Raw genomic sequence first — 22,960 nt, forward strand, 5'->3', positions numbered from 1 at the left:
TCACTAATAAAATTAAAGTGAGTGGTGAGTGACACTGGTGTCGTGGGATTTCAGGTGGAGTTGGAGCAGGAAACAGTCGGAGGTGAAGCTTGGTGTCTGCAGAGAGCAGCAGCTCCAACATATGCAGCGCCACACAGCATAGACAGCAGCCTGCAGTAATGATCTGTTTACTTCTAATTAACAACAGATGGACAGAATGAGTGAGGGAGCGTGAGGAGGAGAGGAGATGAAAAGCAGAGAGGACCACAAAGATTGTACATTTACAGTTAAAATCATCCGTTTGATGAACTGAATAAGTCACAGTTTGCTTTTCTGCTCTTTTCCTTTCACACTGCGAACCAGACACCAGACATCACTCTTTAAAGTAGTGGAGCCTGTACCTGGCCTTGGAGGCAAAACTCGGGGTAAAAAAGGTTCAAAAAGGAGACTTCCCATTGAGCTAGCTTATTAAAGTTGCTCAGATATTTTTTTTATCCACTCAGACCTTCTCTTGTCTGAACAGTCAGAGATTTTAGAAAGAAACTTAAAACTATAAAAGTGAGGGCGACATGTCTTCATGTCACACTGGGAGATGGGTTTACGCACAAAGATGTCCTGCTGCAACATATCTAGAAGCTTCAGCATAAAAACAAGCTGTGTTTTGTTCTCTGTAGTTCACTGCCAGTCAGAGGCTTTTACTTTGAAGGGGGAGCTAACTGATGACAATCCAAAGAGGAACTTCCTCCACCTGCTTGGATGCTGAACATCAAACATCGTGATGAGGGAGACTGTGTGAACCATTTATAGAAGTATTAATGACGCCTCATGGGAGCGTGCGCACGCACACACACACACACACACACACACACACACACACACACACACACACACACACACACACACACACTTTCTCTGTATTCTTATGTATTGCAGAGGAAGTGGTTACTGTAGTTGATTCACTGCCATTTGCTTTAACTTAATCAGTTACCAAAAAAAATCAATTAATAGTTTCAATTCTTTTAGAGCAAATAGAACAAAACAGCATAAAATGTTTGCGGACGCTGGCGTCACAAAAGAAAAAAAACTGCTGCTTTTGAGTTTGGATGCAAAATTAATGTTTGAAGGTTTTTGGACCCAAAGAAATTGAGATATTCCAAGGATTTTGTAGAGCAGATAATTTTAAAAATAGCATTTTTTTTCTTTTGCTTGCTTTAATAAAATAACTTAAAATGTCTAAAGAGTCAAGATCTTCATTTGACCTCATCAGCCACAACATTAAAACCTGTGCTGGTCTCATTAATGGCACTGAAAATAATTTCCTACCATTCAAAAGACTGACTTCACAGACATCTGAAGGTGTCCTGTGGTATCAGACACTAAGATCTTACATGCTTTGAGTCCTGGAAGTAGCAAAAGCATCTCTGTGGATTGTTTTTACACCACATCTCATAGATGTTTTGGCTAAGACCACCTAAAACTCTGCCATGTTCACCAAATAATTTCTGAGATATCTGTAGAGTGGTGGGTGCATCATGTCACTTAGATACTACTAAATATATTACTAAATACAGCTGCTGAAGATTGGGGAGATCACACCATAAGATAAAAGGAAAAACAGTTATTGACTTGAAAAGTGAAAAGTACAATGCAAACGTTTTTCAGACCAAAACCCAGTTTGCACCGGTTTGGTGTGTTAGTAAATCTGACCCTTAGTGCTAAACAAGAGATTAAAACAATTACTTAAAGTTCATTCACAAAAACTAAAGCACCAACGTCTTTGATTGTCTGTACCATCGTATCAGCCACTTAGGCCTTTAAAAATGATCTAACATACAGTGAAGAGCTCTATTTTTGTGACTTACAGTCGTGGATGAGGTCTAGCACTGGCCTTCAGCTGTTTGTGTTGGTCACCTGTCTGTCAGTTATCCAGGTGAATGAGTGGAAAAAACATAAACTCTACACAAAGTCCTAAACTGTATTTTGTACCAGGCTCTAAATGTGCTTGTTAATGCTGTTGCAGCAGGACTAAACGCAGATTGACTCACTTTTGGAGACAGCCTCATGCAGCCACTTCAAGTTTTCGACACTTTGGCATTAGCGTAATTTCTCAGTTGGCCCTTGGGTCATACATGTCGAAAACACATCTACATGGATGCCAGGAAGCAATGTTTCATAGCATAACATTAAACTGAGCATCACATTCCTCTGTTGTCTTCACTTTTCACAACAATGAACATCTCATAGATTGCCAACTTTAGTTGGCAAACGTTGGGAGGAAAAAAATTAAAACAGAAAGATCTCCAACATCTGCTGCAACCAGATGCTGGGGTGGGTGTAAAAGAGGAAAGCAGGAGACGGAGCACACACCTGGCTGTGCACAGAATCTCAAAGAAACTGTGATCCATGAGACCGGACAATCGGCTGTAGCCGCTTTAGGCCGTAGGCACGGGGTCATGACGGCTACTCAAGAGACCGTTCTGCAGGTATGCAACTCCAGATGCAGCAAGCTGTGAAGCATTGTATGTTCCGACACCTTTCATCAGACCAAGCACTAAACGGTTCACATTACAGTAACGTAATGAGCTTTCAGCCACCGTGACCTTGTCAATGGTTCACTGGTTCTCTTTCTTTGGACCTCTTTTGTAGGTACTAACTACTGCACCCCACGGACTGCGTTAAAGGCCTGCCATCTAAGCATCACAATTTAACCCTCGGCAAAGTAGCTCTGATCCTCACACAGCCATTTTTTCTGCATCCAACACACCAATTTCAAGAACTGATTGTTCACTTCCTGCATTATATAGGTGCTTGGAAGGAGACAATCAATGCTATTTACTTCTCTCAGTGCTTTTACCAGTGCACAGACTGTTACTGGGTGCATTTTAAAATGAGAGACGAAGCTGTTATTTTGTTTTAGCAGAAGAAGAGCAGGAGCAGTTCGTTCCTTACTTGTTGAAGAGGACACACCATCCACAGTGAGGGTCTCCTGATCCCAGACAGTCTGAGCAGCTGCTGTACTGCTCACAGCTCTCCACCGGCAGTCTGCTCACCTGAAACAAACATTCACACCAGACATGTGACCAAGTCCACCAGCAGTCGTGTTTAAAGCAGAAACATGGGCAGGTACCTGAGAATGAAAACTGGGTTGGTATTTGATATGAATTTGCTAAACTGTTCGATTAAGGCAGGTTTGCACTCAAGTATTTTTGATTTCAGCGTCAGAAAATGTTTCTGAACCTTCTGCTGACTGTTTGTTACTGACGTCAATGTGTAAAAACCGATTTGATATTGATTTAGGTGATTGTATGACAGCAACATGAGACATTACTGAAACTGTTCCTACATCACACATTTGTGTGTGTGAGTGTGAGTGAGTGTGACGGGTATTATCTCATTGTGGTTTAGTGGGTTTCTGCTAATATTAACAGCCAGAGAAAGCAGCACACTCTCTTGACTTTGTGAACTCTCTGTGTGTGAGCGTGTATTTATATCTTTGTGGGGACCAAAAATTGGACTTTACTGTACTTTACTGGACATTTTGAGGCAAGCCAAGTGTGGACTCATTGTTGGCAAATGTGGGACATTATTATGAATCTGGGGAAAAATTTGTGGCAGTTTTTTGAGAGAAGGAAGCTTTTTGAAAAATGGGCATACATGGATGTAAATTTATTATATCTGAAGACTATAAGGACATTTTTGCAGAATGGGGACACTACTACAAAAAGTGTGAACAATTCAAAAAGTGAAGAGACTTTCTTTTAAAGTGGGGACCTTTTTCAAGTTCTTATCTTAAATGTGTAACGAGGGACAATTACGTCATCACGCTGTTCTTAGAAGTTGCTTCCTTGTCTTTAGATTAGATTTCTGTTAAGTGGGGACGTTTTCTGAAGGTGGGGTTTTGTTTTGTTCATGTGTTTTTGAGGCTTGAATGTTCAACAATTTTATTTCCTGTGTGATTTGGTCTCAAACTGTATATCAGGTTTTTAGGCAGCTGAAAAAAAATTGGCTAAATTTTCTTTTTCCTAGAAAAACTTTTTTCCCCCCAAAAAAACATTTGGTTAGATCACCAGTGATGCCTTGAATCACTTAATGCCTCTGAAAGCACATGAAACACAAGTGAACATAACTGAGCTGCTCGCCATCTCAGTTTAAGATGGAAAACAATGGATGTTTGAGAAAGTGAAGACAGAGACGGTCAGTTCGGGTCCTCACAAAGACGTAAATACAAGCATGTGTGTGTCGTATCTTTTACCCAGAAGCCATTGCAGCAGGGAGACAGTAAACACAGTGATAACTCTGTTGGTCTCATTCAGACGTTCACACATGAATACATTCATTGTCTCGCACAGACGGTCCTGTCTCCTCTCTGACCCCATTATCAGGTTGCTCTTAAAGAGACGCTGCTGTTTCCGTCGGACTTCATCTAAAAGCTGCTGACGCCGTGGTTTCCATTCTCATACAGCCCCGTGCACATTGTTTATTCACTGATATGTGGAGTTCAAATCATGCTGACGCAAATGAAATCCAACTGATGAGAAGAAACTCCCGGAACACTTATTTTTATCCTTATTTTACGTGTTCACAAGCAGCATATGAACCTGTAATAAACTAGTTATATGCTATAATGCAACGTTGAACTTGGTAAATGGTAAAGTAAACAAGTTGTGGGTCACAAGACATCGGTTTTCCAACAGGTCAGCCAAAGTCAAATCCATTTAAGGTTTCAGTGGTAGAGAGTTCTTTGTTTCCTTTGTCTGTTGAAGGACCCGGCGCTAAACCTCCACTGGAAATCTGCTGATTTAAAAGTTAAGCAAGTCTTCCAGACTGACAGTCGCAAGAATGTCAGATTATTAAATTCAGAACTGTGAACACTTTGTTTGGTATCATCACAGGAATCTGAACAAACAGCACTGAGTGGTCACAAACAGTGACGCTAGAAGTACTGGATATGCTGACCCAGAGTACCTCATGTGTAACTTTCAAGCTCCTGTGGGGTCATTTATTATCACCGCCCCATATTTATATGTATAGTTATAGTAAGTGTCTCACAGTATGAATACATCTACTTTTTAAAAAGAAGAAAAACCAAACAGCAATGGGTCGATTGGTGAGGCAAGAGCAACAGACAAATGTGAGGAGGACATTTATGTCATTCTCATGTTCTACTGCTAACTGTTGTTGTTTCTGTTTTTACTGGGACTTTTTTTGGGCATCTTGAGTGTCTTGCCCAAAGGCACTTGGACCGGAACACCACCCACCTAACTGGTGGAGAACCCCAGTAATGTGTTGCAGTAAACAAAGAAAAACAGCTTTAAGGCAGACACTCAGTGCCTAAAGTGACAATTAAAGCACAGCACAGTTGTCAGAGATGAGTTGGGTTTGAATGAAAATGATAAAAAATGACATTAAGCCCACCACCAGCCTACCTGCTCAGGAGTGGCAGTTGGACTGTGAAAATGCAAACTTCAAACAGAGTAAAAGGTTTTACTTTGAAATGTGTTGATTAAAAACAAGAAGATTTTGTGAGGTTATGGCAAGCCAAGGCATGAGATCATGGATTATCATGAATCATGCAAAGCTACTCTAGGAGACATCAAGAATAAAAATGTGCTGGAAATGAGCAGACTAGGTCCTGTTCAAGTAAACCTCATTTTCATGATATGATCAAAACAGGAAAAAGCTCATGAAAGATACTCATGTCCATGGAAACACAGTCGCTGAGAGTGTGTGTGCGTGTGTGTGTGTTTTCTTATTTTATTTAATCAAAAAGAATAAAGTCAGGAGTTTTGCTGGGAATCTGCTGATTTAACTCTTACAAAGATCTTTAATTCAGAGATGAATTTCTTTCCAAAAAAACATCCTCTGGAAAACTGCATTTCTCCGTATCACTGAACATAAGGTGGGATGTATGCAGGATGGTTGCTGTAAGAATGCTAATAACACCAGCAATTCATCTTCCTCTAGATGTGTTTACTTGTGTTTATGTTTATTTAATTCTCGGCACAGCGGCTAAACTGAATCGTGATTAAAACACGGAGCTGAAAACACTGCAGGATCTCAGTCAACACTTTTTTTTTGCTAATGAAATAAGGATTGAAGTGTTTTTAGGTCATGCGAGTGTCTGTTTGGGAATCCTGTCTGCTGTCTGTGAATGCAGCAGCTGCTGCAGGTGTGGCACTGACAGAAACAATCAGTTTGATCGCAAACTGGTTGAGTCTGTCTGCTCGTATGGCAGCCAGCCTGCAGTTCTGATTGGCTGCTGAAAGCTCATGTAAATGTGTGCGAGTGTTTATGTAACACTGCAGTGAAACAGTGTCAGGCAGAGAACGAGCCGAGGACTGCGCCTGTGTCTCTGAATACTAATCAAATACAACTGCACATCTGACCTGTTTGTACTTCAAGTGTTTACACTTCAGGACACTTGGAATGTATACAGGACCTTAAATTATTCTATTCACATACAAAGTCCAGAATAATCACTCTCCATCATCTCTTAAAGACCCCGTAGTATCAAATTATTCCAGTAGGGCAGTTTGCTCTCAGGCTGCGGGCGTACTTGTGGTTCCCAGGATATCTAAAAGTAGAATGGGAGGCAGAGCCTTCGGCCTTCAGGTCTCTCCTCTGTGGAACCAGCTTGGATTCAGCAGTCAGACTGCCTCTCTACTGATTCTAGATCAGTCTTTTAACTTTCTATCTTGATAAAGCATTTAGTTATGATTGGATCAGGTGAGTCTGATCTCATACTCCTATAGGCCGAGGCTGCTGAGGGACCTCACATGATGAACTGAGCATTTCTCCTTTTCCAGACAATCCGCATTTTAAGTCTGACGTCATTAGCTGCTTCCAGGTCCAAACTCCGCTTGAGTAGTTTGGGCCCGGAAGCAGGGTTCATACGTCATCACTTAACAACCAGATAACACAGCAGACTGTAGCCAATCTGGTGTGTTTCAAGCACCAGTATAAATGGAAACAGGACTGTGGTGATGTCACACGTTTTTCTTTTCACTGATTCTTTTTAAAGTTCTGATGATTTGTATGTTGAGGTTCATTCTTTACTCCTTTATTCTTTCCTGATCCAAAGCGGTCTGCACGTTTTTCCCGTGTGCGCTCTCGCTGACTTCCTCCCACAGACCAAAGACGCACATGTCAGATTGCCCGGAGTCTAAACTCAGTCGTCTGTCTCTCTGTTGAACCATGCAACAAACTGGGGTTGTATCCCGCCACTGACTTATGACCCTGAATCCGGTAAGTGGAAGAGGATGGATGGGCATTTCATGGTCCATGCTTTGGGAATCATGGACTAGATAAATAATCAATTTGTTGTTTGGCTGTTTATCACCAGATTATTCTTTCATCAAAAAACATCATGTCAGAAATCCCTTTTAAGAACCAGCTTATTTAACAGTGATGTTTGTCTTTGATATCTTTATTTATTGAAAACTGCTCATTTACAGTATCGACTGCTCTGTCACAGAAATTATTCATCTTTGCATTTAAAAATGTACTGATTCTGAACATATCAGCAACTTAACAAATGTGTCTCTGTAAAAAACAAATTTTTAATGGAAATCAGCTTATTGAATTGTTTCCTATAACTTTTCTGTTTCTCTTAATCAAAATATATTAAATCAGACCCTGATTGAATTTTTTTAAAATAAATTTTTACTTCACTGATGTAGAACTTCCAGAGTTTTTTTCCAGAGTTTTTTAGATGTACGTCTTTAAATGCCTTGACTGAAGTGATTATTTCATATTGTATTAGGTATTGTGTGAAAAACGTCTCTTTGACTCCAGAGCTACATCATTTAATATTTGTCTGTGTTCATCATGATGGAGAGGAGCTCAGGTCCTGCAGGAGCTGGGACGTTCTGACAGTCGTTTACTGACATCACAGCTCGAAAATGGACAAAGATGAACATTTGTGTGTGTGTGTGTGTGTGTGTGTGTGTGTGGGTGTGTGTGTGTCTCCCCTCAGCTGCACAGGAACTAACAGTTGTTGAACTCGTCTCTGCTTCCTCTCAGTGGTACAATGAGAGTTTTAACATGGGACACACACACACACACACCCTCAGAAACACAGTGTGTGTGGTGGCGCCAGCTGAGCGATATTCATATTCTCAGCTTCCTGTCTGCAGATGTTAAAACAACACAATTCATATTTCTCTTTCTGGCAACCCCACAAACACACACACACACACACACACACACACACACACACACACACACACACACACACAGACACACACACACACACACACACACAGACACACACACACGTAACCTCCCCTGTAAATGACTGCAGCTCCTCTGATAAACTGACCTGCTGTGTATTTTTTGGGCTCATTTTCTTATCAAAAAGACAGAAATGTGCAGAATCTTTCCTTTTTTACATCAGCTGCTGGAAGCCCTAATGCGGAACTTCCATTGGGAATGTGCTGATATAATGCTCATAAGGCTTTGTTCTCTGCAGGACTTTGTTCTCTGCAACTTTTGAAAAACCTACGATAGAAGTTGCATTACAAGAAATTTAAGCCAAATAGTCCGTTGGAAATCTGCCCACTTAATCCTCATGAGTTCTGTGCAGAACTTTCCCTGCTTTTCATTAGCTGCTGGAAAGCTTCCATTAGGAATCTGCTGATTTTACACTCAGAAGCTTTCTTCTATATAGAACATGTTTTCCCCCCCAATTAATGACTGGAACCCTTATTGACGAACTAAAAACCAACTCATGGGTCTTTATTGTGTACAGACCTTTTCTTTCTTTTCATTGGCTACTGAAAACCTCGATGCAGAACTTCCATTGAAAATCTGATGATTGAACATGAAACAAAACGGCTTCTTCTGTAGAGCATTTTATTTTTTATATTTATCAGAACTTCCTCTGGAAATCTGCTGATTTAGTTCCATTTACACAGATTAGCTTTTCCTCATCTCATCTATATCAAGCTTTTCTTTGTTTTCATGACTGATTAGAAGACAACTAAATGATTAAAAGTCTTAATGCAGTTGGAAATGTTCTGATCTAGCTTGTTATTTTCATTTTCTTTAGGTTATTCAGTAATTCTATTATACAAGGATACATTTCTCTGGGTGAGTAAAAGTTCACTAAAATCATTTACTGGAAATCTTCACAGTTCTGTCCAGCAGAACTTCCATTACAGATCTGTTAATTTAACCCTCAGACGTCGTTCTTCTGTGCAGGATTTTATTTTTCTGAATCAGGGAGAATCTAAGTCAGGACTTTTTGATTTCCTTATCTGTTAAAATGCAGGTCAGTTATAAATCTGCTGATCAAATTCTTTCGAGCACAAATATTCTTAGATTAACCCAAAAATGTGATGCAGGGCGAAAACATTAATCATGTCAGAGCGTCACAACGAAATCTCTGTATAAACATTTAATATGAAATGTTCACGGTGACCCAAACAAGCCGATCTGGTGCGTCACCATCACGCCAGCTTTGTGTTTTTTGGGCTGTAAAATTCAAAGAAGAAATAAAAGGGACAAACGAACGGAGAAGAGTCTCGTGACCGTTTCTCTGACTGATCGTGTAAGGGCTCAGCAGGTGTATTTACCTGTCTGTCACTGAGCAGGTAGATGTACTGATGGTCAGGACTGAACACCATGTCTCTCAGGATCGGCTTGCCCTCCACCACAGTCACTGTCTCATACAGCAAAGCGTTCTCGGCCGGCGGCGGGATCCCATCCACGCGGATCTGAAACGAACACAAAAGGAATGACGATCATTAAAAAAACCTACCTGTAAAAACAATAAGAAACGCTAACAAACTGGAAAATCACTCAGAAACAGAAACTTTTATTTTCAATTTTCAAAGAAAATTATGTCAAAACCTCCGTTGGAATCTCCTCCAATAACACAGAGATTTTTATTATGCAGAAAATGTATTTTTCTTTATCTAGTGAAAAACCAGAGCCTCCATTTGAAATACGCTAATTTAACTTTTAATTAGGTCTTCCATACAAAGATGATTTTCTTCATTTAAAAAAGTCAGACTCGCTTTGAAAATCCGCCAGTTTAACACCCACAAGTCTTTCTATTGAAAATCCAACAATGAATCTAATGATTTACCTTCTTTGCTATTTTGTAGCAGAGATACAGTTTTTTAACAAGAACAATGAAGTCAGAACTTCCACTGAAAATCTGAGTTAACTCTTAATTACAGAATTAAAGTGGAGATGCTTTTAAATCCAAAACAACATCAATTACAAACCAAATTTAATCATTTTTTCCTTTAAAGAAATATTATTTCTATAATTTATTGGAAAATCTATAATCTAAAGCTAAACTTCAACTAGAAATTTGCAGTTTCATCAGTTCCAAATATTTTCCATATACCGAACGCGTGAAATAAAAATCTGTCTTTTTATTTTTTTATATTTTTCCTTTTGTTTAGAACTTCAACTGGAAATTCACAGATTCAAATGCAACAAGAATTTTTTCATTGGGCTTCATGCTCTGGTGACTTTGAATATCCACAGAAATCTGCCCGGCAACTGTGAGGGTGGCTCACACTTAATGCAAAGTGTTGAACTGTTTCATAGCACCATGTAAAAAAAAAAGCTGCCATTTCACAGATATAAAAGCGAATAATGGGATTAGATTTCACTGAATAGAGATGATGATGATGATGATGAAGATGAAGATGATGGTGATGATGATGGTGAGCATGTAAAGTTAAATACAGCAGAGGGCTGATGAGGAGACAAACACACTGCTCGAAAATGTGGAGCGACTAAAATAAGATTCCCCAAATCTCCCCAAACCTTCCCGCCTCCCTCCCTCTGTCTGACCCAGAAAAACACCACAGAGGAAGAGGAGGAAGAGGGGGGTAAAAGTGGGAGAGGGGAAAGAGAGAGGGGGAGGAAACGGGGATAAAAAAAAAGGAGAAAATGAGAAGGGGGAAAAAATTATATGAGAGAAAAAGAGAAGGAAAGAAAATGGAAAATTACAAAAGCGACAATTAAAATCACAGAACAGACGAGAAATAAGATCTGAGGGGAGTTCAAGGTAAGGAAAGGAAGTGAGGAGAAAGAAAGGGAAATAAAACAGGAACGAAGGAAGGGAACAAGTGAAGAAAAACACAAAAATATAGAGAAAAGAAAAGGAATGAAAACAGGAGGGAAGTAAGTGGAAAGATTCAAGGAAATGAATGAGGAGGCAGGGACAAAAGTTAAATAAAGAGTAAACCACACAAAAAAGGAAGACATAAGGATTTAAGGGTGCAAAGGTAGGGAATAAAGAAGGAAAGAAGAAAGATAGCAACAAAAACGATGAAGAAACCAGAGCGTGTGATGAAGGACAAATGTGTGTGTGCTTCTCTTAGTGTGTTAATTAGCTGTCTGCTCGTTAAGAGGCCGAGCTTAATTAGAGCTGACGAGCTGCACACACACACACAGGCAGCAGGTCTGACTCACAACCAAATACACACTTGCACAATCCTGTTTTACAGAAACACACCGATTTTCTCTCTCTCTCTCACACACACACACACACACACACACACACACACACACACACACACACACACACACACACAGCAGAGTGAGGGAGGAGACGTTAAAGTAGGACACTGCAGCAGACAGAGACCTAACACAAATTTCTCTCTCACGCACGCACGCACGCACACGCACACACACACACACACACACACACACACACACACACGTGCTGTAAAATAGAATTTAAAGGTGTAATCTATAGAAAAATGAATTGACACATTCCACACAAACACCGACCTGTTTCAGAAAAATCTTTGAATTTCATTTTCTCAGGTGAGTTTTTACCAGAAAACAAGAAACTAACAAAAAACAGCAAATTCCAAAATGGGACTTTTGTGGCTGTGCTCGCCGTAGGAATCAGAGGTGGTGGTGGAGCTGGTCTCTGGGGATGTGGCCACCAGTTTGGTTTCCACCAGTTTCCAGTCTCGTGCCAAGAAAGGCGAACATGATCCTGAATCTTTCAGCCTTTTCCACAAAACACATCAAAAGTCAAATTTTTGCCTTATTTTCCGAAACAGCCTTTTTCTTAGCTGGAGCAAACATGACATCGACCAATGAAAAACGTCAACGAGCAGCAATCGTAAATCTGAGAGACTGAAAATTAAGATGAGGAAGAAAAGAAGTAAACAGGAGAAGATGAAAGAGAAACAGAGAAAGAGGAGAAGAAGACGTGACGGGGGGGTGACAGAGCGACAGAGGAAGTGACCTTTGACTCGTGACTCCCGGCTGGATTCAAACCGTCAACACCTGCTTTGTTCTGAGCACAGCCCGAGGTCGCGATCTCACCCACACAGCCTCGCTCTGACCTTTGACCTCTCGCCCAGAGACACAATCCGTCTGTCGTATTGTGTTGCCCCGGGGTGTGCTTCGGCGATGAGCATTACTCACGTTGTGGGGACTCGACAGAAAAAGTGCCATTAAGATAAATCGTTAACTTTCACTGTGAAGTTTGTGGATTGAGCAAGTCTCGGGAAACGAATGTGTGTGTTTGTGTGTGTGTGTGTGTGTGCGCGCTGACAGACGCACTCCTTCCGAGTTTCATTAACCGACAGGATCATGTGACGAGAACAAACTCGAATGTCCAGCTGAGCTCTGAATCACATATCCAATTAGATTCGGCTTTAACGCCCAGCAGCAGCTGTTTCCACCTGATTTCAGATGCAAGTCACAACTTCCATTAGAAAAGATACTAATTTAACCGTCGCCGAGTCCATCTTCAGTGCAAAATGTATACGATTCAAAACTCTGAATCAGGAAACCGTGATATAACAAGTCTGTTTGTTTCTTTAATGAACCAAGCTCTTGGTTTGTTTCATCCTTGAACGTCTTTTGGAAAACTGCTGATTTAAAACTTCAGCTGTAAATCTCTGTATCAAGTGTAATTTCTTTATTAAAATCCATCAGTCCAAGTCAGAACTGTCGTCGAGTGCTTTTATTCCTGTGGAACGCGCACACTGTTTAGTAACATAATCACTATCAGGACTCCCACTGGAAATTTGCTCGTGTCATTTTTTTTCCAGGACGAGCCGTTTTCTCTTTTTTTTTTTAAACGTTCCCAAAGTCAGAACTTCTAACAGGCAGATGCAGATTTCACCATCATCAAAGCTTTCTGCTGCGCAAAGCTTATCCAGTTCAAAACTTCTATTAAACATTGCTTATGTAACGCTCATCAACTCTTTTTTTTAATGATCCAAACTGTTGTTTTTGTGGGAATTTAGGTCAGAAAACTGCAGATTTCAAACTCCAGCTGTGAATCTTTGCAATGAAAACTTTCGTATTAACCTCCTAAGACCTGAACTCTTTCATGTGACGCATTTTTATTTTCTCTTTGCTATTTGGGCTGATTGGGTCCTGATGAATGTAAAAACAAAGAATTAACTGATTTTTTACCTGATTTTTGTTTCTGAGAAAAATGAGAGCCACATATGAGGACGTGTTGTAAATTTCGGAGTATAACATCCTCGTAAGTGGATATCAGGCCCTTGTAGAGCAAAATGTTGTATTTTGGTCTAGACAACCCAAAATGTGATGATGTCCACATATGTGGACGCCAGGTCCTAGGAGGTTAAAGCTCAATCCAACTCACGTTTGTCTTCAAGCCCTTTTGACTCGATGAATGTCTAAACTTTCCACTCTAGTCAGAACTTAAACTGCCATCAAGGCTTTCTTCAGCACAAAGCTTCTCCAATTCAAAACTCGCTGATTTAAAGCAATCGAACAGAAAGATGTCTGATTTTTTCCCCCCAGAACGTAAATCAGAACTTCCATTAGAAATGTAGTAATTAATCCATCAGGTGCTATCAAATGGAGAACTCTCGAGGGAAACTGGCAGAACTAACAGACACTACAGTGTTCGACTGTCTTTGTGTTTCACTCTTTCATAAAAAACAACATCAGGCAGAAACGGGAAAATTGACTTTTAGGGATTTCTTTCTGTTTCTCTAAAGGACCGTTAAATGTTGCATTTCCTTAAATGTTTAATTTAAGGAAATGCAAACAGGACTGTCCTCTAAACAACTCACAGTCAGAATTTCCACGAGAAATCATTTTCTTCCGTCTTTCTTCTCTGCTTTTCTTTCCCTCCAAAGGATCTAATTCACAACTCCCACTGGAAACTTTCTTATTTAACAGACGCTGATCACCATTTAATCACTGCAGTGTGATTGGGTTCTGTTTGTCTTTGTGGCTGAAACGCAGTTCGAGCCATCCTGATTTTTGGAAACTACGACACTGAAACTCCAGCCTGTACGGAAAAGAAGGAAAAACATCCAAGTCAGAACTGCCACAGAAAACCTGCTGATTTCACATCCTTCTGCAAGCCTGTCTGCAGCCAGTGAATTATTAACCAACACAATCCGAGTCAGGACGTCCATTTCTCACTCTGCATTTTGTTTCTTCCATTGGAAAATATGCTGATTAAACTCTTGTGTGCTCTTCCTCCTGGTGTCTCTGATGCCGCTCGCTGCCGTTTCAGTTTGTTAAACGCACACAATTTTTCATTTTCACTGTTTATTCTGCTTAGTTGGTCAGCGAATGGTGGAAACCAGATACCACACACACACACACACACACACACACACACACACACACACACAGACACACACACACACACACACACACACACACACACACACACACACACACACACACACACACACGGCCTGCAGCCAGCTGCCTGAAATTCCGTTGTAATGCAATACCTCCGTGTGTGTGTATCAGTGTGTGTGTGTGAAATAAGTATTAAACGTGTGGTCCAGCCCGATGGTGAGGCAGGGAGACAGAGTAAAGCTGCCGGTTCATCTGCGATAAACCGACTCTATTACTGATAATACCGACTCTGAGCGTGTGCATTTACAGCTGCACACACAAACACACAGGACCACATAAAGCTTTTATAAATTCATGACAGAACTTCATTTTAAAATCATACGATTAATTTTTTTCCCCTGTTTATTTAGATATTGCAAAAGTTCCTCTTGGAAGTCTGTTGACTTCATGTTAACTCTGTTTCCACAGATCCATTCATTTGCTTTAAAATCATCATTTAAAAACAATTATTGTTACTGCATCCAATACGCTGTGTGTGTGTACAGTGTGTATTTATGTTTCTGGAGGTTTATAGTTCAACTCTATTGCTATATGTGACATAGAGCTTCCAGTGAAAGCTGACAGTATGATGGCAGCTTTATTCCTATGTGCACATTTTTCTTTAGTTCATTTTTAAAACAGTGTTATCAGCAGCAGATCCAATTTTGACTGCATCCTCCCACCAACATCATGGCTCTAATTTAAAGGCTGATAGCATTGACTATACGTCAGAATCAGTTTCCATCCAGCGGTCCCCAACAATACATTCAGGGACCGGCCTTTAAGGTTTTGCGGATAAATACAACAAAATAAAACCAGTTCCTAGGATGGCCACTTGAGGCTGCCTCCAAAAGTGAGTCAGTCCCAATAGGTTCCCATGTTAAAATGTCGAACTTTTGTGTTTGTTGTTTTGTGTCCTTTGGATTATTTATCTTTCACGAGTCACATGAGTCGGGGCGTGGCAGCTGGTATCCTGGTATCATTAAACTGTAACTTTTTAACCGTGTTTGTGGCTCCGGAGACACGTTTTCATGTATTATCTAACTAAGATTATGATCTGCTTTATGAAGCAGGCCATCCAAGAAGCTCCGCTTTTAGTGAGTGAAATTCTAGTATTTTATGAGTGTGTAACTCAGCATAATTAGTCAGGATGTGTGTGTGTGGGTTTCAGCCATGCTGTTTATAGATGCAGCTTGTTTTTGCACAAGGCAGCAGAGTGACATCGTGGTGGCTACGTTCATCTTTTTATATCATCTCGGTCATTACGGCAACATTTCTAGAGTTTAATGACCACAATGGGAATTGTGTGTCTCTCTGTGTGTAACTAAGCACATAAGTAGTAAAAAATAACTGTCAACTATTTTTTAAACTCTCAGAAACAGTTTAGATCGCACTGAGAGTCAGTAAAAGTTCGTGCTGTTTATGGATTTAAAGCTTTAAACATGGAGCCACATCGACTGGCAGTCCTGAGGGCTCCTGTAGAAACATTTAGATGTGTTATTCCTGTGATTGTGTGTCTGCAGCTCAGTCTGATGCTGTTTCTGAGTCAGATGAGAGAGGTTGTTGTGGTGTTGTATTGTTTGTGTTAGTGCAGCTTTAACCCTGACGTTGTTTCTTTCTTATTTTTTTTTTTTAAATTGTCGATCATTTGATCATCCTTTGACCCAGTTTTACACAAACTTGTGTGAGACTTTCATTGAAATTTTTTGATGTAAGATTTAAAATCATGCAAAAAACCACTAAATTAACTCGTGTTGATAATATGAAATCTCACTGGAGTCGTGATGAATAAAGTATTTATCTGTCTTGTATTAAAAAGAAAAAGAAAACAGTTAAACCTGCACAGACTAGCGTTGAGTTTTCCTCTTCACAGACACTCGTGGCATTTCTTTCGCTTCATTAAAAACACAAACATTTTTCCTTCTCTTGATGTGTCACCTTTCTGGCATGTGTGTTTTATTTTGGTAGAGACCTTGAATTCAGCGTCTTTCTAAAGGCAGCCTCGTTCTGTCAGACTCATTAGTGTCTGTTAACAGACTCATTCAGCTCTCATTCAATCTGTCTGCCTCTCTCTTTCATTCACAAACACATTATAGCACCCTGAAACTCAACACCTGCACTACTTTCCCTACAGCACGCACACACAGACACACAAAAACATGCAGCAGGTCTGTTAGCATGCTACGCTCAAGTTTCATTCAGCTGCTGCTGCTTCTCCGCTGCAGACTCTCCTTTCAGCCTGTGTTCTCACTAATGTGGACAAATTTGAAAATCATGTTTTGCTCAAGCTCTGCTTTGAAACTGAAGCACCCGATAACAGAACGCTTCAGCGTTGAGTTTGCTCGCTTAGACCGGACTGCTGCATCGGAAACAGTTTCTGCCGTTCGGTCCGTCACACAAAGTGTGTGTGTCTGGGATTCTCCGCAACGTTGGAAAATTAGACATCATTTTCTATATTATTGGTACAAATTCTGCAAATTAAATTCCTCTTAGAAATAGTCTGAGTTTAGGTTCTAGTTTAACGTCTGTGGCTTGATTCAGGCTAGGTTTACTTTGTGAAGTAAAAGACATCCAAGACCGATCTCCTGATTTACCTCAGACTGATTTGCATGTAGGGCAGCACAGTGGTTAGTACTGTTGCTCCACAGCAAAAGGGTCCTGAGTTCAAATCCACCATCTGTGTGAAGTTTGCATGTACTCCCGGTGTTTACACGGGTTCTCTACGGGTACTCCTGCATGCACTTAGTGGGGTTAGGTTAATTAGTAACTCTAAACTGCCCATGGGTGTGAATGGCTGTCTGCTTCTATGTTAACCCTGCTACAGTCTGGCGTCCTGTCCAGGGTGTACCCCGTCTCCACAGACAGCTGGGATAGGCTCCAGCCCCCCGCGGCCCTGAAGAGGATGGATGATCTGCATGTGGAGCTGCTTTTTTAATTCTTCTAATTTCTTTTAAAAATCAGCTAATTTAAGCCCTTCTAATCATTTGACCTCATCTATAGTATGAATACTCTGTTCAGTGATTTTCCTAAAAACTAATCTGGGAATAATATGACATCCTCAACAGGAACATAAATTATACATATTACATTTGAAAAATCTTGTAATATAACACTCAGAAAGGCCTTTCTGTTCTATGGAGGCTATTTACTAAACCAGTCAGAACTTCTATTGGAAATCTGTTGATTTAAGCCTGACTGGAGTTACTGCCCGTTACAGCGTGGAAAGACACCAGCACTAAAATGAGAAAAAATGGTGGCATCTTTTATTATTCCGTCAGAAAACAATTAAGCTGCTCATTAGCACCTCCAACAAGATAGCAGAGCGTTAGGACCATCAAAGTGTCTCTTTAGACCGAGTGGGGCCGATCACGCCTTCCAGCCGGTGTACGAATGACCACGAAAAGTATTGAAACTCAATTTCAGATGGAAAATAATCATGTTGTCGCCTCATTCTTCTGACCTGAGATCAGACAAGAGGAGGAGACAGCGTGAGTGTGTGAAGGAGGGCCATCGTATCCATTTAGCTCCTTCAGACGGACACTAAACATTGTTCAGTCAGCCATCGCGCCCTGAGGGAGGAAGAGGAGGAGGAAGAGCAGCGAAGGGTGAAACAGGCACAGGGGAGGCACTTAAGCTCATTAGTTCCTCCCCCATCCCCCAACACACACACACACACACAGCAAATAATAGTAAGACCTCCAACTGATGGTTTTAAGCCCTCAGGCAGGCACACACACACACACACACACACACACACACACACACACACACACACACACACACACTGGATTATTTTTTTCCGTGAGTCTTAAAATCATATTTCCTCAGTAAGCAACAAAATTAGCTGCAACTAATGCACAGAAAACTTAAATTAGCACATTTCTGATGGAAGTTATTTATAAGATCCTTTGGAAGTTCAGTGGATTTTTAAGTTTCCATCAGTTTTACATGCACCACATGCTAGTCCAAAGCCCAAACTCTGTTTATCTGTTCACAGCAGATCCTATTGTTATGCTTTGTAACAGTTTGGTATCACCACTGCATGACGAGCTTTCCTCACTGAGCTCTCAAAGCTACACCACATATGAGAAGGTGACTGGAAGGTGGTTCCCAACTGCAAACCCGGATCAACGAAGCAACGGAAAGGTGTGGGTTGACAAAAGCCAGAAGGAAAAGAGCTGAAAGGCCGAACCAAAGACGAGAAGATTTCAGATCCAAGTAATGACGAGTGTAGGGTCCAGTCACTCGTGCATCAAAGCGTTAATCAACCTTAGCGGCTGTTAAAAATGTACTTCCAAAGAGAACAAATCCCAGAGTGTCCGGGGGGAACAGTCCTAATAGGTGTAGTAGTTTTTAATTTGCCTGAGATTATACGTAATTAATGGTGCATGCAGAGGGAACGTTAGGTTAACGTTCAAGTACAAAGTTTAAGGTTTGGACTCGGCTCAGTTTGTCATCTTATTAGAAAAAGTCAAGTCAAAGCTTCCACTGCAGGTTAAACTCAGCTCTGTCTGCCTCTCACACAAATCACAGTTTGTATTTCAACCAACATCATCTTTAAACATCATCTGATTTATCGCTCCTATATCTTTACTTTTCTGCAGAGCTTGAAAACAACAACTAGTCACCGACTGTTAGTTTTAATCAACTCATTGTTCAAGAAATGATGGAAACTAGCACAGCAACAAACCCGTGAGGGCCCAAAAGCGCTCTCCCCTTTAAGCCTGCATTATCTTTGCCATGGTAACAATTACACATGCTATAACAGATAATATACCCGCGTATATCCCCTCCCCCACCCGCAAGTCTCCTGGATTGAGTGGAAGAATGAAATAAACAGAGAGAGAGAGGATGAAGTGTGAAGAGTCTTCAGTCTCTTTGGGGAGCTGACAGATTTGCTCATTCTTCCATCATCTCCCTGGCAACCGAATAATAATTAATCCACCTCTGTGCGCGCGTGCATGGTACGACGGCATGTGTGTGCGCACCGTGTTTTTCTGCAGTGTGTGTGATATTTTTTCTGTTGCCTGTGGTGATGCAACGATATCTATCCTTCAATATGTAGGGCAGCTGGTAGCAAGGAGAGAAAGAGATGATGCAAAAGCAAAAAAAAGAAAAGGGGGTGGGAGTGAGAAGCAGCAGCGGGGGGAAGGATCCAAGTCAGAACTGCCACTGGATATCTGGCCATTTAAAGTCCAACTGTTTGTTGTATATGCAGCTCATTTGGTCTGTTACTACCAAGTAACGTTAACTCAGGAAAAGTATATATATGAACATTTGCTTTTGAGATATCTCTACACCTAAAATGAAGTTTGATCATTTCTGACTAAATGTTTATGTAACAGCTGATTGATGACCTAAAGGACTGTAGGCCACTGGAGAGGCAGTGACTGCTTTAAGTCAAACGTACGCTGCACTACATGGAACAAGTGAAAAGTCTCCAAGATGCAAGATGCACTGTCTAAAAACAAGCTCCTATATCTCACTGAAATGTTATAATGTTTTAAGTGTAATTTTTTTTTGACTAGAAATAAGACAAATATACTTGGTAAGATTTTGAGTTTCTGCAGTGTGCATTTTCCATTTTATCCTAAAAACCTGCTAAAACGTACTGAATATTTAACAGCAGGTTGGTAAACACACAGGTGCAAAGTGTCCAAATCCAAACCAGAAGTGGCATCGGACATGTGACAACATCTAACCCTGAGAGTACAAAAATCCATACATAATACAAAAACCTCAGAACAAAATCTCTTGATGTAATCACCTCAGACCCCTACAGAGAAAGAATAACTAAAAACAAATCTGCTAATTTACCTCGGTTGTGTGTCCACAACTAAAATGGAACTAAGCTAATCATCTCCATTAAGTCTTTCTTCTGCATGCAACTTACTTTATCTATCATACTGAACAATTCAAGTCAAAGCCTCCAGTTAACATTGATCATCAAGTCATCCAAGTCTGAACGTCTATGTTGAAGTTTTCTTTGTCATCTGAATTTCAGTTAACTTCCCAAAAGGTTGATTCTGTTCATCTGGACGTAGCGGAAAATGTTTCGTCATTCATCCAAGTGACTTCTTCAGTCTCAGCTGACTGCAGGTTTCCCCAAACGTATAAACAGTACATTTGCACAAGTGGGCTTCAGTGGTGCTGGTTTCAGTCATGATGCAAATGTACTGTTTATAAGTTGGAAACCTGCGGTCAGCTGAGACTGAAGAAGTCACTTGGATGAATGACGAAACATTTTCCGCTACGTCCAGATGAACAGAATCAACCTTTTGGGATTGACTTACCTGGATGACTGAGCATGCATCAAGACATTCTGTTAACTTCATCGAGGACAAATCTGAACCGGATTTGGAAATCTTCCAATGTATCAGGTATGTTTTACAGATAAAGACACAGGACAGACGACAGAGCTGCAGAGTGTTTAGAGTTTAGCGAGTTTGCGTCTCTGCGTGACACAGAGCAGATCGCACAGGAATGTAAACGACACATCAAAGAACCTGATGGCATACATCTTTGTGAGGACCGCTATTAACATCAGACATTCTCTGGTCCCCGACCTGGAGTCCAAGTCAAACCCTTAAAACAAACATAAATACTAAATATGCTCCAAAAATTTAAAAAAAGCCTCCCCAAAGCCAAAAGTAGTCAGTTTGTAGATATGAAAATAAAAACTCTTCGGTTTTTAGCTTGTTTTTACTTTATGCTGGGAAAAAAAAAATCCAAACCAAAAGTCTCTTAGTATTTGTACAGCTCTGGTTTCTTATTTATTGATGAAAAATAAAAAGTAATAGGATCCTCCACTGGGATTGATCTCTTTTTGGTCTTGCAACAAAACTCGACAAGACATTTTCTGATAATATTTACTTCTTTAGACGCTGCTGTAAATATTTATCCATTTAAAACAAGCAATCAAAAGAAAATCCTGATTGTATATGTACTGATTTAGCTCTCATTGCTCTCTCATGTCCACAAATAAATTAATCCAGGTCAGAATTTCTTTTACGTACTCTGCACCAGAGTTTCACATTTACCCTCTAAACAACACTGGATGTCAAATGAGGCCCAAGGTCCCAGACGAAGGACAACATGTCCTCACAATGTCTAAAACTCACAGCGGTCCTCACAAAGACAAATGTTCAGCTTGTGCCATCCACCTGCTGCTGTGCATCTGTCCATCATCCAGCTCCGAGGCCCGGTCCAGCTGAGCGTCTGTGTTTGCTCAGCAGTAATCGTCTGCTTGTTCACATGGACGCAGTATTTGCTGCTGTCCATTCTGACTGCGTGTGTTATCAGCTCAGTTTGCTTTATCAGAGACTGATAAAAGTGTCACTTTCACTCTCTGGTTCTTTTAAAACTTTGACAACATTTCTACCACAAACCAACAATTAGATGTTTACATCAAACACTTATTAATATAAATGATGAATAATAGCTGAATCTGAAAGCAACGAAAAGAAATGTGTTTTAAACAACGTGGAATACTGTCCAACATTTTATTCTGCATGCAGCTTCATTTATCTTTTATCTGAGAGGCAGTGTAAGTTATAATTTAATAAGCTGTATTCATGGGCTGTAGTCTCTTAATATTAATGACGAATAAACATAAAGACCATCCCAGTCAAAATTTACTTTGAAAATCACACGATTTAAATTAAAACTGCAACCGTAAAGGAGTTTAGCTTTGTTTTTGTTTTTAAGTCTCTGGTCTTTTAGACATTGTGAGGACATGTTGTCTGCACAAAGACCACTGTCAGTATTCAGTAACAAGTTATCCAAATATATCCGCAATTGTTGTTTGTTGGACTGATGGTAGCCGGCTGGATTCTACTACTACTATGATGCATGTTGAGGTTCAGCATTAGTGTTTTGGCTACTGCAATGCTGGTTTATTCAAACCAAAAGCATTATTTCATGAACGAGTGGAGTGTTCATTTTTCACTAATAAACTTGGTTAGCTAGCAGCATACACAAACTATACATGCACATTGCACAGGATTATATGACGGGGAATTAGATGATTAGCAGACTTGTTACGAGAATTTAACTCAGCAAAAGGGAATGACGATGTTTTTTGGATGGTGTGTTCACCATCAAGCTGTAATATATTCAGATAAAATGCTCTAAAAGACTCCAACGGCACTCTCACAGTGAAGCCGTCGTCCTAGTTTCATGATTCAGAGTAATGGCTGAGGCCATTGAAGCTAATTGGGATATGTCGGTCAAAGATCCAACACTCCTAATGCAATTATCCAGGTGGATGAGTTATTTAAAAAAAAAATCTCAGAGTGATTATGAAAGGAAAAACTGTTGATTAGGCCAATGGTTTATTTTGTGTGGAGCTGTAAATATTTTTTATGATGTAAAG

The 22,960-nt window shown here is 40.3% G+C and overlaps 1 protein-coding gene across 1 annotated transcript in view; it reads right to left on the reverse strand.

Moving 5' to 3' along the window:
- The window catches only part of plxna3 (plexin A3), a 137,977-nt gene that overhangs the window by 48,232 nt on the left and 66,785 nt on the right, over positions 1-22,960 (reverse strand). The window contains exons 7-8 of the mRNA XM_085442818.1: positions 9,555-9,695; positions 2,929-3,029 (exon numbers count right to left, since the gene is read on the reverse strand). Of these exons, the coding sequence (XP_085298944.1) occupies positions 2,929-3,029; positions 9,555-9,695 (242 nt within the window). The remainder of the gene's footprint in view (positions 1-2,928; positions 3,030-9,554; positions 9,696-22,960) is intronic.

This window comes from Copadichromis virginalis, linkage group LG20 (genome assembly GCF_057382275.1).
Source record: "Copadichromis virginalis isolate Kocher_CV1m ecotype Utaka linkage group LG20, C_Virginalis_male_GT1.1, whole genome shotgun sequence".
Lineage (NCBI taxonomy): Eukaryota > Metazoa > Chordata > Actinopteri > Cichliformes > Cichlidae > Copadichromis > Copadichromis virginalis.